Source organism: Ahaetulla prasina, chromosome 2 (genome assembly GCF_028640845.1).
Source record: "Ahaetulla prasina isolate Xishuangbanna chromosome 2, ASM2864084v1, whole genome shotgun sequence".
In the NCBI taxonomy this organism is placed as follows: Eukaryota; Metazoa; Chordata; class Lepidosauria; order Squamata; family Colubridae; genus Ahaetulla; species Ahaetulla prasina.
This window is the reverse complement of record NC_080540.1, coordinates 265,948,674-265,966,820: the sequence shown is the minus strand read 5'-3', so window position 1 is coordinate 265,966,820 and position 18,147 is coordinate 265,948,674. Positions and strand designations below refer to the sequence as shown.

Genomic DNA, 18,147 nt, shown 5'->3' with positions numbered 1-18,147 from the left:
TAACACACTTGATTGGATAGGTTTTTGAACTGAGCTTGAGAAAGCCTTTTGTGGAACTGTTAATTATTTTATCCCCACCCACCAATGTCAGATGGCTGCACATTTTTAATTTTCATACTTGCACATAAGTATACTTTTCAGGGCGTACAGTGTATACATTCAAAATACTTCAAGAACATGCTAATTTTTCAAAAGTTTTATTGTTAAGGTTGAAGACTAGACAAGGTTGTACTGCTTTAACATCATTCTACGTAATTTAAGTATATACAAAATACATTGGAACTTTACACAGGTTGTCAAGGAATCTGAGTGAGTTCTGTACTTACTGACACATAAGAAGCCAGTTTTCAAAATTGTATTTCTTAATTTGTGGCATAGCACAGGTACACTCATTAGAATTCTTAGTCTTCAAAACTGCATGAATTTGTATGTCTTCATTCCAAAAGAGAAAGTCAATCTAAAAATCTGAACTGGATATTTTCATTGTGGTTGATTTTGTGACAAGCCCTTAATATAATTAAGTAGATTATCCTAAGCCTTGTGCATTATGTTTTAATTCTCAGGCTATAAAAGTAGCAAATTAGGAAGGCTATAGAAAGGTGAAATCTGCCTAGAAATAAATAACTAAATCATTTTAGGGTAAATAGAGGGGAAATTAAATCTCATATTCTGTTTTACTGTTGAAGATAATACAAAAGTTAAAAAAAAATTATTATATCGTTCCAACAAATGTTTACTCTCCTCTTAACATTTGATTTTAAGTTAGAAGTCACTCAAAAGGAAATGACTTGGGAGATGCTATTCTAAAGTAATCAACTAGTTGGTTTTAAATCAAATTTAGTTGTTAATTTGAACCAACTTCTTGAAAATTTCCATTGGCTTCAGATAACATAAATTGAAAGTGGGCAAGTTCACATGTCTCTCTTTTGTCTGCATCACAAGTGAAGTGGGACAATAGAGTGTCTCAGGCTTCCACATACACAGACAGAATGTTTTCTGGAACAGGGGTCTCCAACCTTGTCAACTTTAAGACTTGCAGACTTCAACTCCCAGAGTTCCTCAACCAGCAAAACTTTGCTGGCTGAGGAATTCTGGGAGTTGAGGTCCACAAGTCTTAAAGTTGGAGATCCCTATTCTGGAACACAGTGACGAACTAGAGGGAGGATCAGATGCCATCCCGCAGTCGTAGCTTCATTTATCCAAGGTCTGAATATGCATATAAATTTTATCTATACAAAATCCTGTGACCTGATTACTGAATCCTGAAAAAGATAAGTTTCCTCATTCCATGTAAAGAGTCTATACTTGTCCTTTTACGTTTGTTATGTTCTAATATTTTGATGAGCACTTACATAAATCACAGAGTGTCTTAAAACTGATGAGACATTTAATGATATTTTCATACTGAATGATCATACTAGAAGGGCAAACAGGCCACATGAACAGAGCAAATTTATGTTCAAAAATACACATAAGCCTAAGGTTGTACAAAACACTCTACATATAGTGTAATTGCATGACTTAATTCTAAATTCACCATTTTGTGTGAGGCACATAGATGTTAGGCTAGTTTGGTTAGTTTTGTGAATCTGCTCTCTTTATTTTAGGCCAAAAGCTCCAGTTATCATTCACCATCTACTTAACTTGGACTGTAATACTGGCTACTGAACTGACTTAGCACAAACAAATTGTAAATCACAGCCAGCCAAATGTAATATATGTAAAACTTCATGATGGAATTATTTTTCTTTAATAAGATGCAATTTATAGACCTAGGGCTGACTTAAACACATATGTACATCACACACTATTCAAGTACCCAGTTATTAAAATCTGATGATTTGGAATTGAATGTGTGAAATTTCTGCATGAAAAAGCTTTCTATTTGATGGGATTGACTTGTTTGGAGGTATTTGATCAGTGATGGCTGTTTCACCCGTGTCATTTACTGAACAATTATGAATAGATGTACACATTCATTCTTACTACAGAATACATCCTAAAGCAGTAGAAAATTTCAAACAATGACACATGGAATTAAAAAGTGCAATTTAGTTGTCAACTTATTTAAGATCCAAAGAACACAATTCACTGAGAAATTTATCCTTTGCAAGTCTAATTGACTGACAAATTAAATATATTCATTATACGAGTGTAACAGTTTTATACACATTTTTTTCTGTATAAATAGCTGTTGTAAGGTAGCATTAACAGGATTATGGGGGGATAAGGGAATTTAAAAATAATTCCTTCCTTTCCCTGGTCCAATAAAATTACCCATGAGAAGCAGACAGTTTTACTTCAAAGGAATCTTCCATTAGCATCAGTGAAAGCTTCCATTTTCTATTTAACATAAGTCTGAAGATGATCAGGTTTTTCTACAGCTGTACTAGGACACAAATACAGCTATAGCAAGGTAATCCAGTTATTCATTTAAGTAGGTCTTGCAAGAATTAGTTTCCAACAAATTGTGCCTATATTTGCTAAAAACAGACACTTTCAGAATCATATAATTAAGTAGTTTACAGAAATAAATAAGAAAGGTAAAGAACACAATCATTTCAAAAAGAACAATGAATGTCAATTACTACATTTGAATATGACATTTTATGCACTGTAAATTATGATACATATGTTAATAGTGAGCCAATTAAATATTCACTTCCTTGCATTAAAAAAAAAAGCACTAATACATTTTATGTCTATAATGACTAGCAGCACAAACTATTTCATCAGTGCAATGAAGTGATGCTAGGAGCATCAGAAGTTTGTCATATTGAAACTCAATATAGAAAACATTCCTTATTGAAGGGATGTTGTAGACCCAGGCCAATTTCCTACATATGACTCTCTACTACAGAGTAAAAAATATGTTTATTACCCTGATCTATCAGAGGCAGTCTTAGTATTCATATGAATGTTGATCTGGAATCTACATATGCGAAAAAGGAACATTTCCGCAATTTCTCTTATAAATCAATAGCTATGTGCCTGGCACACACACACACACATACACACAAAATAGCAGAGCTACCTGCTTCGGATGCTAATCCAGATTTTTTCTGCCTGATTTCAAGACAAGTCATATGTAGACTTCTGGGTATGGGTTCTGAATTTGTTCTCAGTGCCAAGACCTGAATTACTTTATTTTGCATCGTATGAACAAATGGCTACAAGTGCAACCTTTGGTCCAATAACACTGAAAGAAGGAATGTGGTTGCTAACCAGGATAGGCAACCTGCCACAAGCAAATTCCCAGCCCCATTCTTGCAGCTTCCGTAACCACTCACTGATCCACTTTTTGGTGGATTTAATCTTTTTTTTTTTTTTTTGCCTCAGCAAGCACTGATTATAGGCTCACATTTCCATAGAATTTAATTTACCCCCACTGGCATAGATCCCATTTTTAAAGGTATCTAAAATATAATGTCTCCCTCTGATTGGCATTTCAATATAATTGTTACTTTCCCCTATGGCTTTCAAAGGCTGAAGAAATGCATCTCAGTCGCACTCTTTAGCTAGTCTCTACTTTAAAGTATAGATTCACTATAAAAGGAAAGACCTAACAGCAAGCTACAGATTATTGCTGTTGCTTTAACTTCTAGAATGGAAATTTAGAATTGAACAGGTTTGCTTGGCTGTGACTTATATAGCATTTTCATAAGAGCCTAAAATGCAGAATAGGGGCTGTATATAGTTCAATGCCATCTTGGTACTACCTTTATTCCATCAGACTTTTGCACCTTAATACAATCAGAGCTGACTTTCTCTTTAAAATTATTCACTACAATCAAAGACAATTCCATAAATAACATTGTTAAGAAATGTTAACACAGTTACGGACAAGACAGTAACACTTTAGTGAAATTGTAATGCAGCACAAATCCAACTAAAATACGCACACATATACAAAAGTCATAAACATACACAGAACCTTGGAATTCCTTACAGATACCGGTACTTGCTTTACCTTGATTAGATTCCTTTACTGAACATCTCCAAGTATCTTTGTCTAAGCCTTACAAATTAAATGTGTGAGTTCGGATCTTTTAAAAGTCTAGACAGCAGTCTTCTTTTTTTATGGGTACACTTTTTTATTAGCATGACATTTTTTAGAAATATCATCTGAAAATTAAAAACTCATGTAGTCCAAACCACATGAAGCAAATCTATACGAGAATCTGTGAAGAACTTGGGATATATATATAATATTACATTTTCTTGTGCTATACTATCTCCTCCCTTGCTCCCATGTATTCCCAGATGTGCTCTTCTAGACAATTCCCTAAACTTCAGGTTGCATGGGGAAAGGGATTTTGTTTTCAAAAAGAATAATCTGTCCCACCATTCATTCCACTGCAGGAAGCCAGTGCTGGCTATAATCTTTTTTCTAATTATAATCTACAGTTATAGGGTAGCTCTTTTATATATATATATCAAGGTTGTAGAACCCATGCTTGCTGTATATTGCCATGATTTAGAAAAAAAAGAAATAATGCAATTTAATAAAAATGTTTAGTGTGAACTATTTTAATGAAGTTTTTTTTTAAACAAACCCATCCCATCCCACATATTTTTTATGAAAATAAGAATGGAGATGGTGATTGATATAGAGTTTCAAGTAAGAAAAGTACATTCAGCAAATACCTTGTTTAAATGAAAGTGCTTTGCAATAGTGGCCAGGATCACTGTTTAGCAGAAACCCTGAATGAAACTAGAGTTTCATATGCATGAGAAATTCCACTTATTGAGTCATCTGTCAAATTCTCACTGTTTTTCTATATATAATTGCCATTGTGGATGGACATAAGTGGAAACAAGAAGCCATTCCAGCCATCCTTTTACAGTATCTTGGTACCCTCTTTCCCATGGCAACAGCATTTCATTTCTTGTTTGGCTAAGGATGAGCACAAACTAGGGATACATGGTGCTCTAGCATTGATTGGTGTGCATTGAATCCTAGCTGTATATTTTCAGATAGGATATCCAAGGCACAGAAAGCAATGTTCCTTAATCAAGGTGCATGAGACCTGGAATTATGGGTAATTCTTGTCACATAAGTACCTCTGATATTTTAGATGTCCCAGAGAGGCATAGGAGCTACAATAACAACCAGAACCTTTATTGTGATCTAGACCATCACTTTGAAAACCTTAACCCTCTCCCAATTACTTTATTTCTTCCATATTCTAAGAAAGCTCTGGCAGAATGGTTGTCCTGGGTTACAGTGTAAGTGAAAGCTGAATTCCAGTAACAGGGGTCTTGGGCTGGTTAGCTGTCTTTTAATGGCCTAATTTCTACACACATAGCATCTTTTAGTAGGGAAAAAATATTCCTTGTTTTAAAAAGAATTGAATTTACACTTTTAACTTTGTGATGTTATTAGGCGCTTTATGTACCTGAGTCCACCAGTGTCTTTACAGTCTTAAGAACCAGAGACATGCTCCATTTGAAATTAAGCCTGATGTTTGCATTCAGTAAAACTGTTCTGCTTTTCTTTCTACCTTTGCCAGTTCCTGGCTTATTATCAAACTTGCGTGCCCAAAATAACTTTGTATAGCTAAATTTTGCAATAACTGAAAGATCATAGCAGCATCCCGCCCATCATGTGTATCTATACCTCTGAAGTGTAGTTTATGGACAATGCTGTAGCAAGTTTGCACTTCTGAACTAAGATACGTTGGTTCATTTTGGAATGAATGATAGATATTTTTTTTACCACACTGACTCCCTTGCCCATTGACCCAAAGGATTGGGGGCAGCTCCTTCATAGATTAACAAGCCAACTCTGAAGGAAGAAAAGACAGGAGCACATGAAGGCTATATTAAGCTATTTATGCAACTTTCTTTTACTGAGAATCAGCTTCAGATTTGGTCCATATTCTTGTCAGCCCAGCATTGTTTTGGGGAAAAAAAAACCTGTATGCTGAATTCATTTATAAAATCATAGACTTCATAATATAACAATGACCGATTTTGTCCTATAAAATTCAGTTTTGCTCACCGAAAATAAACAGTAGCAGTTACTAGGATTAAATGTAAAAGGTAATGAAATGTTCCCATTGTGCTCAGTGAAAAGCAAAACAACTGGAAACGAAATCTAAAGTGCGTGGACTCAGTTCTTTTAAAAGAAATTACAAAATGTAGTATGTGACATCGGAAGGACCGCATACCACAGCTTTTTGTTTTCAAAAATAGTATCATTTGTCATGACAGTATATGATAGGCACAAGGGAAAGAATCAAATGAAGTCATTCCCGAGAAAAAACTTATTGCTAAAGCCACAGTATCACTTGTAAGTAAGTAAAATGACTGCATGGGTTTGGAAACAATGACATCCATCAGCTTGTTCTCAGATTATTAATGAACTCTGTAAAACCATGTTCATTTCCCTTGCAAAAATGATGGTATTTTTGTTTTATCTCTTATCACATTTTAGCCAATGAGAACAACTCAGAAGAGAACTTGAACTTTCACAGTAAAACAGAGAAATAATTGGACCAGATTTAAAAGGGAACAAAAGAAAAAGAGGTAAGAATATGCATCAGAATCGGACCATTTTAAGGGCAGGCTTAGACTTCCTTACAAAAGAGAACAGCCTACCAGAAAGTGAGCACTTATTCATGAAAAGCCCATTCAACTTCCTACAGGTTTTGCAGTTTCTTCTATGGAGTTTTATATATATATATATATATTTAGAAATATCAAGAGTTGTGCTATTAAGTGCAGATCTATGCATCAGTCCTCTTCTGTACAGCCCAAAAGCTCTGACCGTAAAGTGATTCTGCCATACCATGACCAGGGAAGGATCCTTATGTGCCGTGCATAGATTGGAGGATCAATAACGTTCTTTCTGTGAGTATCATTGTCAAAGTTTCCCTGGAAAACCTGAAAGGTAACCAGCAAGATATAGTTATAAAAAAATATGTAGTGCACAAAACAAATAAAAATGTTCACTTCATGGATGTTATACCTTCTGCCCTTGTAAAGAAAGTTACGTTTTGTCACATGAAAGGAAAATTACCAGGGGTGAAATGCTACCGGTTCGTCTGAACCGGTAGTAATAAAAGCTACCGGTTCGTCTGAACTGGTAGTAATAAAAGCTACCAGTTCAGGAGAATTGGTAGTAAAAAAATGCTACAGATTCAGGCAAACCGGTATTTCCGACGATCAGCTGTGCCATGCGATTTATATTTGCTAGAAAGCAAGAAATCCTGCTTTCTAGCAAATCTAAATTGCACGGCACAGCTGTTCTCTCCCCTCACTGTTCTACTTACCTTAGAAAAGGCTTCTTAATCCTCCCTTTTCAATGCTGTGTGGTAGCACCTGTGATGCACATGCATTCGAAGTGCGTGTTTGGTATGCAGTGCTCATGCAAAGCGAACCAGTAGCGAAGCGAACTGTTAGCGGACTTGAGAACATTTCATCCCTGAAAATTACCTTAGAAAGGAATTATTCTAGTTTTTAAATAGATGTTTGGCTTACTGGGAGAAGCTTCACCTACTGTACTCATTGAAAATAAAAAACACTGTGATTTATAAATATATCAATCTATTAGGGACCAAATACTTCTAAATTATGGAAGATTTATTCTTAACAAAGTATGCTGAGTGGTTTTACAGGTATCTATAATCACAAACCCTTCTCTCATCAACTTTGATCAACTGATCAAAGATCTCTGATATAGCTCTCTGAGATCTATAATAGCTTATGTGCAAATAAATAAAAGACCATTACATTTTATTATTAAAAGTAATTTGTTGCTCAAAGCATCACTAAATACTCATAGACTGTTTAAAATCCAGTCTATGATTATATTTATGGTATTATGAACTATTAGATATATTTTATTTGTGGGTCCTCTCAATTTGTTTTTTTACTTACAGAGGTTTCATTACCTAACTATACCATTGACCATCAGTTCTAAGTGAGTGTGGTATATTGCTTTCCATGCAATATTCTAGTGAAGGTGGGATTTTTATTCTGATATTGGTGGGCAATCATAGGCAATCAGTTATTCCTTGTTGGAGGTTTGTTTACATGCAACTTTCTCCCATTTGCATGCTTTCTAGAGCTGGGGTCTCCAACCTTGGCAACTTTAAGCCTGAAAGACTTCAACTCCCAGAATTCCCCCGCCAGCAGAGCTGGCTGGGGAATTCTGGGAGTTGAAGCTTTTCAGGCTTAAAGTTACCAAGGTTGGAAACTCCTGTTCTAGAATGTTTGATGTCCATATGTGGTACAAATGGAAGAAAATGAATGTAGCTTGGGCTTAAACTGTGGAGTCTTTGGTGTATTGATATTGTGATTAATAGCATGCTATTATTGATGTTATAAATGTATTAATATACTGTAATTACTTTCTATTTGGTTGGATACAGCAAATATGTTGGCTTGTAAAACAATCTTTAGATTAGGGATTAAACTATAGCTCACAAAGAATTGCACATGGGGTTGAAATTGAGTTTTGGACTATAGAATACTCTTGAAAACATATCAAAACTGACCAGTGTTCTTACTGTTAGAAGCAAATGTTGCACTTGGCAGAAATGCAACTAAAGCTGAGAAGTCAGAGTACAACCTCTCTGTCTTATTTAAATACATCACTGAAAGCTTCAATTTACTGAAACCATAATGGAGGCAGGGCATAGAGAAGATTGCAATCTGTAATATAAGTGCTAAAAAATATGAATCAACAAATGAAATGAAATAAATAAAAAGGCATACCTGTTACGTTTGTGAAAATAAGGGCATGGGAAAGGATACAAGAGATCTGAATGACTCTTGTAGACTCAATATGAAGAGTACATGAAGAGATACAAAACAATAAATTATGAGGGTCATATAGGGAAAGTAGGAACTTGGGTCATAAGAATTGTAATGTACATTCGTCACTAAATATTCAGTAACTAGTGATAGTTACATATTATGCTTAAATGCATGGCGAGACTGAAAGAACAACAGATGAAGTTTTTTTTTTTTAAAAAAAAATCTAAATTAATGCTATCCAGAAAGAAAAGTTGGAGTATGGAAATGGACCAAGGAAGACTCTGGAAAGTGTGGTCCATAATATGGGGGAGATAACAAAGCAATATAAAAAACAAACAGAGCCGGTCATTCTTTAGACTTTTTTTTTTGCATACCCTGTGGACACTTCCATCTATGAGACTAGGAAGGAAACTAATGGTGCTTTAATTGTGAATTTGTTTGGGTTTCTAGAAAGTATTGCTTTATAAAACAGCCTTTGTGGCTGCTGGATGACAGAAGGTGAGAGGGAGAGGGAGAGAAAGAGAAACAGAGTGAGAAATAACCCTGCATTAGAGCTTGGGGAAGGGGTTATGGTGAAGGAATCATTCCCACGGAATTCAATAGCGATTTTTGTATCAGATAATTCTTATATACATCTATTTTTGCAATGCTTTCTCTGGAGTAGATGGCTGGTACTTTAATGCAAATTGCCAGCTGCATATGCTGTTCAGTTTGGTTCTGGATGCATGTAATACAATAAAGGTGTTTATTGATATATAGTTTATTGTGTTTATTGAGATATTGATAGGAGGCAGTTCTTCCAGCAGTATAGAATAGGTATATAATGTCTGTAGCTCCCTGAAACATTTTACTACTTTTATAATTTAATTACCCTTGAATGATACTTCAGTAAAGGGCATAATTTTGCAAGCAGACAATAGGAAAAACATTGTTTATGTGCACTTTTGGAAAACTGAGATGGTATTTTATCACTGGCATGCAGCTTGCAGATTTCTCTAAAAAGGTTGCTAATGAATGAAATGACATCAATCCCAAAGAAATATATGCTAACAAGGCAATCGTTTCAAACAGCAAAATAGACTGATTAAATGTAAATGTCTACATGATATACAGGTCACATTTTAGGCTTTGTTTGCTAAGGTAGGATAAGCTAATGTGTGGAAGTATATTCTTTTTCCTCCTTGCCAGATGATTGCAGAAGGGTAATCACACAAGCATCAGCCACAAAGTGGAAATTAATTGTTAAAAAAACAAACAAACCTGAAAGGTGAAAGAGGATGCAAATTGAAAATTTTAAAATAATTGTGATGATTTCAAACAATTATTGGGTCAAACATATGAGTTAAATGTAGAAAATTATAAAGTTGAGGTGTACCACAAAGTTTTTTTAAAAAAATATAAATATTTTGTTTATTTATCAGAATAGTTTACAGAAATTTGTACAGAACAAACTTAAGATACTTAATATGTGCAAAAGATTAGCTGGGGAGTTCTGGGAACAATGAGCAAATGGAAAAAGAAAAAAGAATCCCCCAAATTTTCCCCAAAGATAAAAATAAAACTACTGTTAAACTACCGAAGTTTGCAGGTGATACAACAGTGATTGGTCTCATTCGAGACAACGATGAATCCACATACAGACGGGAAGTTGAACAACTAGCCTCATGGTGCGACCAGAACAATCTGGAACCAAACACACTCAAAACCGTAGAAATGGTGGTAGACAAGAAATTTAATGACTATTCACAATGCATCACATCCCCCTGGTGATATTACATGTGCCCCTCAGAAATGGAGGAAGAGGTTTACTTCAGGTCAAACTATCAAAGAAGAAAAGCACACATAAGCTGATTACATAAAAGGCAGCCAAGAACAAGCATTGATGCAAGTTAAAAATTGGAACTTATGGAAAGTGCAGGAAACAAAACATGAACATCCATATAATGAAAACAAGAACAGAATGCTGGCAAGGAAAAGGATTACATGGTCAATTTCAATGAAAGACTGAAGGGACAGTGGAGAAAGATAAATTGTGACAATGGCTTACATCCTGGAACATTACAAATTGGAAGGCTTGATTTTGGCTGCTTAAGAACAAGATATGTAAAGTAATGCAATCAAGGCCTGAATGCAAAAATTGTCAGATGATTCATACTGCAGATTGTGCAAAGAGGCTGAAGAAACTGTAGATCTTAGCTCATGCAAAAGAGCTACACAATCTTTTAAACAATGACGTAATACAATCACCAAAATTATTCACTGGAACATCTGTAAAAATTGTCATGTACCAGTGACATAAAATTGAGTTTAAAAGTTGTTGAAAATGAGCATCTTAAAATATTGCAAGAATTCTGAATTTAAACTGATAAATCTGGCTCATAACGTATCAGATTTAACTGGGGTTAAAAAGAAATGACTGGATAATTGTTGTTGCCAGGATATAGCAGAATAGCAGACAAAGAATTCAAGAAATTGAAAGATTATGGCATAAAAAGACTGTGGTGGTCCTAGTGGTTATTGGCACACTAGGTGCCACAACAAAAAATCTTGGATGCCACTTAGAAAATCTGCATATTGACAAAATGTTCATTTATCTAATTATAAAAAGTTACACTGCTTAGATCCACACATATACTATATTGATACATCACAACATCCTAGGTTTTGGGGAAGAATGCATATCAAGTGCAACATCAGCTAAAGAACTGTGATTTCACATTTTTGTGCATAAGCATCTTGGGTGTAATCCCAAAATATCTGGAGCATTACTCAACAACATTGATGTTGACAAAATCACCATGAGTCCATTGCAAAAAGCAACTTTACGTCAGGGGTGAAATGCTACCAGTTTGCTCCGGTTCGAGTGAACCGGTAGTGATAAAAAAAGCTACTAGTTCAGGCGAACTGGTAGTTAGCTACCGGTTCGATTGAACTGGTAGTTTGAAAAGCTATAGGTTCGGGTGAACCAGTAATTAAAAAAAGCTACCTGTTCCTGTGAACCAGTATTTCCAACTATCAGCTGTGCCGCGGGGTTTAGCTTTGCTAGAAAGCAGAAAAACCTGCTTTCTAGTGAAGCTAAATTGCGCGGCACAGCTGATCCCCCCCTCGCTGTTCTACTAACCTTCCAAGCCTCCTTTTGGTGCATAGTGTGTATGCACACACTATGTGTATGTGTATGCGTGCGGCACTCATGCACAGCCAGTAAGTCAGTAGCAAACTGGTTCAGATTTTACCACTGCTTTACTTGGATTGTCTTACAGTGTGCAGCAATACTTTTAATGTCAAACAACAAGTGCTATCTTATATCCTTGGGAAGGACTTGATAGGTTGATAAAAATGTGGAATCGAGTCTAAGTTCAATTGTGTGTGATGGTGAATATGTGACCAACCAATAGTAAAAAGATCAGTACCTGGAGACAGCAGAATAGAAAAGAAAAAACAAAATAATCACAAAATACAAAGATATGCAAATAGAAGTAGCATGACTGGCAAAAGAAAGTGAAGATTGTGCCAATAGTAATAGGCGAAAAACTAAAATAATATTATGGATTATTATTACATATTAGGAAGAGGAAAAATAACATCATGATGCAAGATTAATAAAGTTATAGATGAGAGCGCAGAAGTGAAAGTAGCAGAGTTTGTCTTCTTTGGCTGAAAAAGAGACAAAGATGGACAATGTGCTGGAATAGTAATGGGATTAATATTAGGCATAGATGATAAACTCAACTTGAAGGGCAAAGATTGTAATAGCTAAAGGTCTTTCAGGAGGCAATGTACAGTTTTGAGACTTGGATGTTGAGAAAGACTAAGAGAAAGAAGATGCCTTCTCATTATGGATTTGGATATGGCTAATACAGGTATTATGGACTGTAGGAAGAACCAATTATTCCTTAGCCAAATACTGCTTGGCTGCTTTCTTGAAATGATGCTTAAGCAAGCAGAAGCTCACATATTTTAGACATGTGCATTACGTGTCACTGTTTAATTCTTTCTTTAAGATCTATTTGGTACCAATTATACCATCCTTCAAGAAAGCTTTAAACTTGGATTTTCACACAGGCCAGAAACAGTCTTGCAATTCTGCTTGACTGATGATAGGTGTTTGTGTATTTTCCCAATGCACTGATATTTTTTGAATTTGGTTGTGAATTGTTACTTTAAATTTTGCAGGCTGCCTTAAGTCTTTTTTTATTTACCCCATTATGCATCTATTTCATCATGAATAAAATGATAAATTATGGGATGCAAGTGATTTAAAGATTAGAAAATTTATGCTGGCAAAGCTGCAGGAAATAAAAAAGAATAAAACCAAAAAATTGTAAAGAAGAGAGACAAGAATAGAGAATGTCCTTGGAAAAATAGCACAAGTTATTCCCAGTGAGTCAAACTAGCAAATTAAATAATACAATTAGAAATTGTCACTCATTTCTTGTGGACTGTCAATTGTTCCATCTCTTTGTCCTCCCTCAACACATCAAAATTCCAGCTTAAAATCTCTGGTGACCTTGTTTCTCACATATTGTCACAGTGTTGTGCCAGCCGTTAGAAATATATATATATATATATATTAAAATTAATTGGACAAGGACATGAAATAATCTTTAGGAACATATTTAGAATTATAGCAAGCTATTATTCTAATCCAGCCTGGAAAGTAATATTTTAAAATTCTATATGGTAGAATTAACTAAAGACTTGATTTTTTTAAATAGCTAAATATTACAGCATGGCCTAGCATCTGTCATAGCAATCTTTCTTGAATGATTTAATAAAAACGTAAGGTGAATAATCTAAAGTGAATAGTTCATGCTAGCTGAGGACAATGTAGTAGAACAACAAAATAAATTAAAGCATTACAATTATACTGGAAATTAATGAACCAAAATTTATTTATTATTTATTTATTTCTTATCTTTATTATTTTAATAAATAACTCAAGGCAGTTAATACTACTCCCTCCTATTTTCTCCACAACAAAACCTGTGAGATGGGCTGGGCTAAATGAGAGTAATTGATCTGAAATCAGCCAACCAGCTTGAGAATTTACAATCTCCTGGTTTCTAGCTTGATGCCTGAATCACTAAACCAAACTGGCTCTCAAAATTAGAGAGGAAAAATCCCTCTTTGAGGGAGACAGTTAGAAATGTGAAAAACAAACAAACAAATAAACATTTGGTCTGAATTTTTTATGAAGATGTATAATTTCAAATTTTATGTAAACCAGAACCCTTGCCTGGAAACTTGCAATTTATAGAATTTTACTTTGCAGTTTGCTAGTGCACAAAAAGTATTTATTAAAAGTATGAACACCAAAATTGATATATTTGGGGAGAAAGTACAAACGTACATATTAATATATATCAAAATATACATACTTAGAGACATGTATTTCATGTATGAACTATTTATGTCATTGGGGGGTGGGGGACAGATATGGAAATAGGCTGAAATGAACTTATCCATCAAGAAAATGAGAAACAGAACAAAAACAAAAGTGACATAGCCGTCCATCCTAATTTATCAAATAACAAGGTGCCCTTGTAAAACAATGAGATGCTCAAGGTATTTTGATAACAATCTTTACCAGAGACTCAAGACTATTTTCTGTTATCTTGGTGACATCTATTTAATAGTATCAAAAGGAAACAAATTACAACCTGATATCTTTTTTCCAAACTACTTTGAAGTTTCACTTATTTTAATTTCTTTCCTTGCATATGGGGCTGCATTCTTATCATCAGCTGAGAATAAGAATTAACACAGACTATTAAAGCCCATTTATCATAAACTAGTGTAGTATTATAGGACTGCAAGAATGTTATAGAATGCAACCATATATTTGGGCTTATTTTTTGGGCTTTATCATTTAAAAATAAAAGATAAGATTTAATCTGAATTTTAAAAGTATTTAAACAATTTAATAAAAATAACATTTTCTTTAATAGTCAGGCTCCATTCAAATTATAAGGAAATTTTAGGAAACTCAGTCTGTTTAATTGCCTAGCATAAGGTTGTTTGAAATGCACCCTTTATCTTTCAATAATAGCTGTGGGATGCAATTAAACTGTCTTCTTTGTAGTAGTTAGAATCATCTCCAACAGAGCAAACCTCTGGGCAATATATTTGAAAAATCTGAAAATACTACAGAGGAAATTTATTGTAGCAAAATGGATGAAATAAGAATGAGCCCTTGATTTACCCATCCTTAATCTTCTAATAGTAGAGTGGAATTAAGGAACAATGCTGTACTAGTTTACTAAGACTGCTTTATTGAGGGTTTTTTTTTAACAATATTATTATACTATTGGGGTGGGGATTATTATTTTTCTTTTTATTGTTTTTATTTCTTTTATATGCTGTTTTTATATTCTTGTATAGCTTCCTTGAGTCACCATATGCGAGTAGGCGGCAATATTTTTTGTTTGTTTGTTTGTTTACATTTATACCCCGCCCTTCTCCGAAGACTCAGGGCGGCTTACAGTGTATAAGGCAATAGTCTCATTCTATTTGTATATTTTTACAAAGTCAACTTATCGCCCCCCCAACAATCTGGGTCCTCATTTTACCTACCTTATAAAGGATGGAAGGCTGAGTCAACCTTGGGCCGGGCTTGAACCTGCAGTAATTGCAGGCTTTGTGTTCTTAATAACAGGCTGTACCAGCCTGAGCTATGTTCTAAATAAATAAAATAAATAAATAATAAATAATAATAAATAATAAATAAAATAATAATAAAATAATAAAATAAAATAAAATAAAATAAAATAAATACTGTATACTCCTGCTGTAAGACTGAAACTATTATTACAATTGGATGAGACTGTTTGGGCCATGATATCCAAGTTTATACTCAGTGGAAGAATTCAAAGTAGAACACCAAGATAAATGTCTGTCCAATCTTCACTGAACCCATCCAATGAAAGGGACTCATGACATCTCTTCTAAATTGGTTTTACTATTGCCAAATCTGCTTTTGCGAGACTCATATCCATTATTTATGTTCTGCAGAGTGGGATGAAAAAAGTTTTGGTCTTTTTTCTGAGTATTTCAAGTGTGTTTTTATGTAACATGTTAGTTTTCTGTTCTTAAGACCATAATACCATAATAAACTTCAAACTTTGTTTTTACAGTCTCTTGATATCTCTGTCACTTTTCCTTTAAAAGAATCTCAAAACATGTTATATGGGATTTTCAGGTAGTCTTTAATGCAAGTAATTTATAGTATATAGTATGATGCCATGTGCCAGATGTGCATCTTGTCCAAACAGTTGCTGTATATATAGCTATATATCAGGGTGAGAGTGGAGAGTTAAATAATATAACACTTATTTAAAACCCAAAATGTACAGTAGATGTATTATCCTGCACTTTAAAAAAATCCAGATATTTGGCACTAAAATTGCTGTAAATTTGTCTGAAATTCTGCATGATGTTCTGCCAGGGTAATGCAACTGTGCTTGCCAAAGGCATGCAATTATATTAACATTTAATAAAATTGCAGGCATTTCTGACTTTCTTATGATCACTTTACATTTCCCAATTCTGGTTTCAATTTGATTCTAAATCTGATACGTGGCATCTGAAAGGGCTCAAGTCAAATCAGGTTATTTTAGAACTGCCAAACTGGGATACAAAATAAATCTTGTGGATAGCAAACTTTCTCATGTGTAAAGGGTACCATCTCATGTGTAAAGAAGTGCATAAGAAGTAGTTTTTTATATATCTCCTCCTCCAGCATGTTCATTCTTTGTTTGCTACATCCTAAGAACACTGAGAAAAGATTTGCAATAATAAAAGTTTTATTTCATCTGATGTAATATGTTTTCTTTCTTCTCAACTCACAGATTGCAATAGATTTTTAAAAAAGATTTGTTTACCATTTTCAGGCCCTGAAACTGCAGTGATCTACTGACCTCTAGTTGAGAAAAGCAAGATCACTATTTAACTCAGTTTTTTTTTCTAAAATATATTTTTTTCCAACATAGTTTCAGCAATTTCCACTCAGCATAGGTATAAAAACAGCATTCATGTTCAGTATTCGCTATTCAAACCTCTTCTTGTTCATTTAGAACAACAACATTCTAATGTAATTCTATCTTTTAGCAGCTTCACTGGCGTGTATTCCCAGGGGAGCCGAGTAACAGTTTAAACATGAATTCTCAACAGTTTGAAACAGCAGGAATACCTACTCTTATTTTTATATTGGTTCCATTAGAAAGTGTGCAACTGGAGTTGAGCCCAAATAGTATCAGTTCTTTGATAGTTTTCGTTACTCCTAAACATACACATTCATTTTCTTTTTGTACAAGTATCTCTTCCATGGCTTTGGTTGAACAGCTAAGGATGTTGATCAGTGGTGGGTTTCAAATTTTTTTACTACTGGTTCTGTGGTTGTGGCTTGGTGGGCATGGCATGGCTTGGTGGGTGTGGCTTGGTGGGCATGGCAGGAGGGGAAGGATACTGTAAAATCTCCATTCCCATCCCACTCCAGGGGAAGATTACTGCAAAATCCCCATTTCCTCCCATCATCAGCTGGGACTTGGGAGGCAGAGAATAGATGGGGGCGGGCCAGTCAAAATTTTTCCTACCAGTCCTCCGAACTACTCAAAATTTCCGCTAGTGGTTCTCCAGAACTGGTCAGAATCTGCTGAAACCCACCTCTGGCACACACATATACAATATGTTTTATTTCTATAGCTCATTAATCCCTACATTTCACTTCCTCTCTTTGAAGAATGAATGGCTCTTTCAGCTAAAGGCTACTACACTGAGTTTTGGGTGCTCACAGAGATCTGTAAACTTGGATGGGGAAAAAAGCACAACTTTATTTTCACTAACCTCTCAATGAAATTTAGCTTTTTTATTCAATTACATAGGTGGACAAGCTAATTTATGGCCCCTAGACTCCAGTGTTGTTTTTGACTTAACAAATCTCTAAAATTATTATAGAATTGTAATTTTATATCCAAAATTCTTGCATTCTAAAATACATAAAATAAAACTGTTGGTTCATTTAGTGATTGTTCAAAGTTAGTGATCAAAATTCAGACACTTGTCAACTGACTCATATTTATGAGTTTGCAGTGTCCCAGGGTCATGTGATCACATTTGCAAACTTCTGACAAGAAAAGTCAATGTGGAAGCCAGATTCACTTAACAACTACAGTGATACACTTAACAATTGTGTCAAGAAAGGTCATAAAATGGGTCAAAATTCACTTAATAAATGTCTCACTTAACAGAAGTTTTGGGCTCAGTTGTGGTCATAGGTCAAGGATTACTTGCATTGTCTAGTTATTAATAAAGTACGATGTATATTATACATTTGTTATTTTTAAATATTGTGATTACTGTATTGTACAATAACTGATTTTCTTT

General features: G+C 34.5%; 1 protein-coding gene across 1 annotated transcript in view; it reads right to left on the bottom strand.

The window, feature by feature from the left end:
• Window positions 1-200: 200 nt before the first annotated feature.
• Window positions 201-18,147, bottom strand: part of EDIL3 (EGF like repeats and discoidin domains 3) — a 290,594-nt gene continuing 272,647 nt past the window's right edge. Inside the window, exon 10 of the mRNA XM_058171246.1 lies at window positions 201-6,888. Within this exon, the coding sequence (XP_058027229.1) occupies window positions 6,739-6,888 (150 nt within the window). The 3' untranslated portion in view covers window positions 201-6,738. The remainder of the gene's footprint in view (window positions 6,889-18,147) is intronic.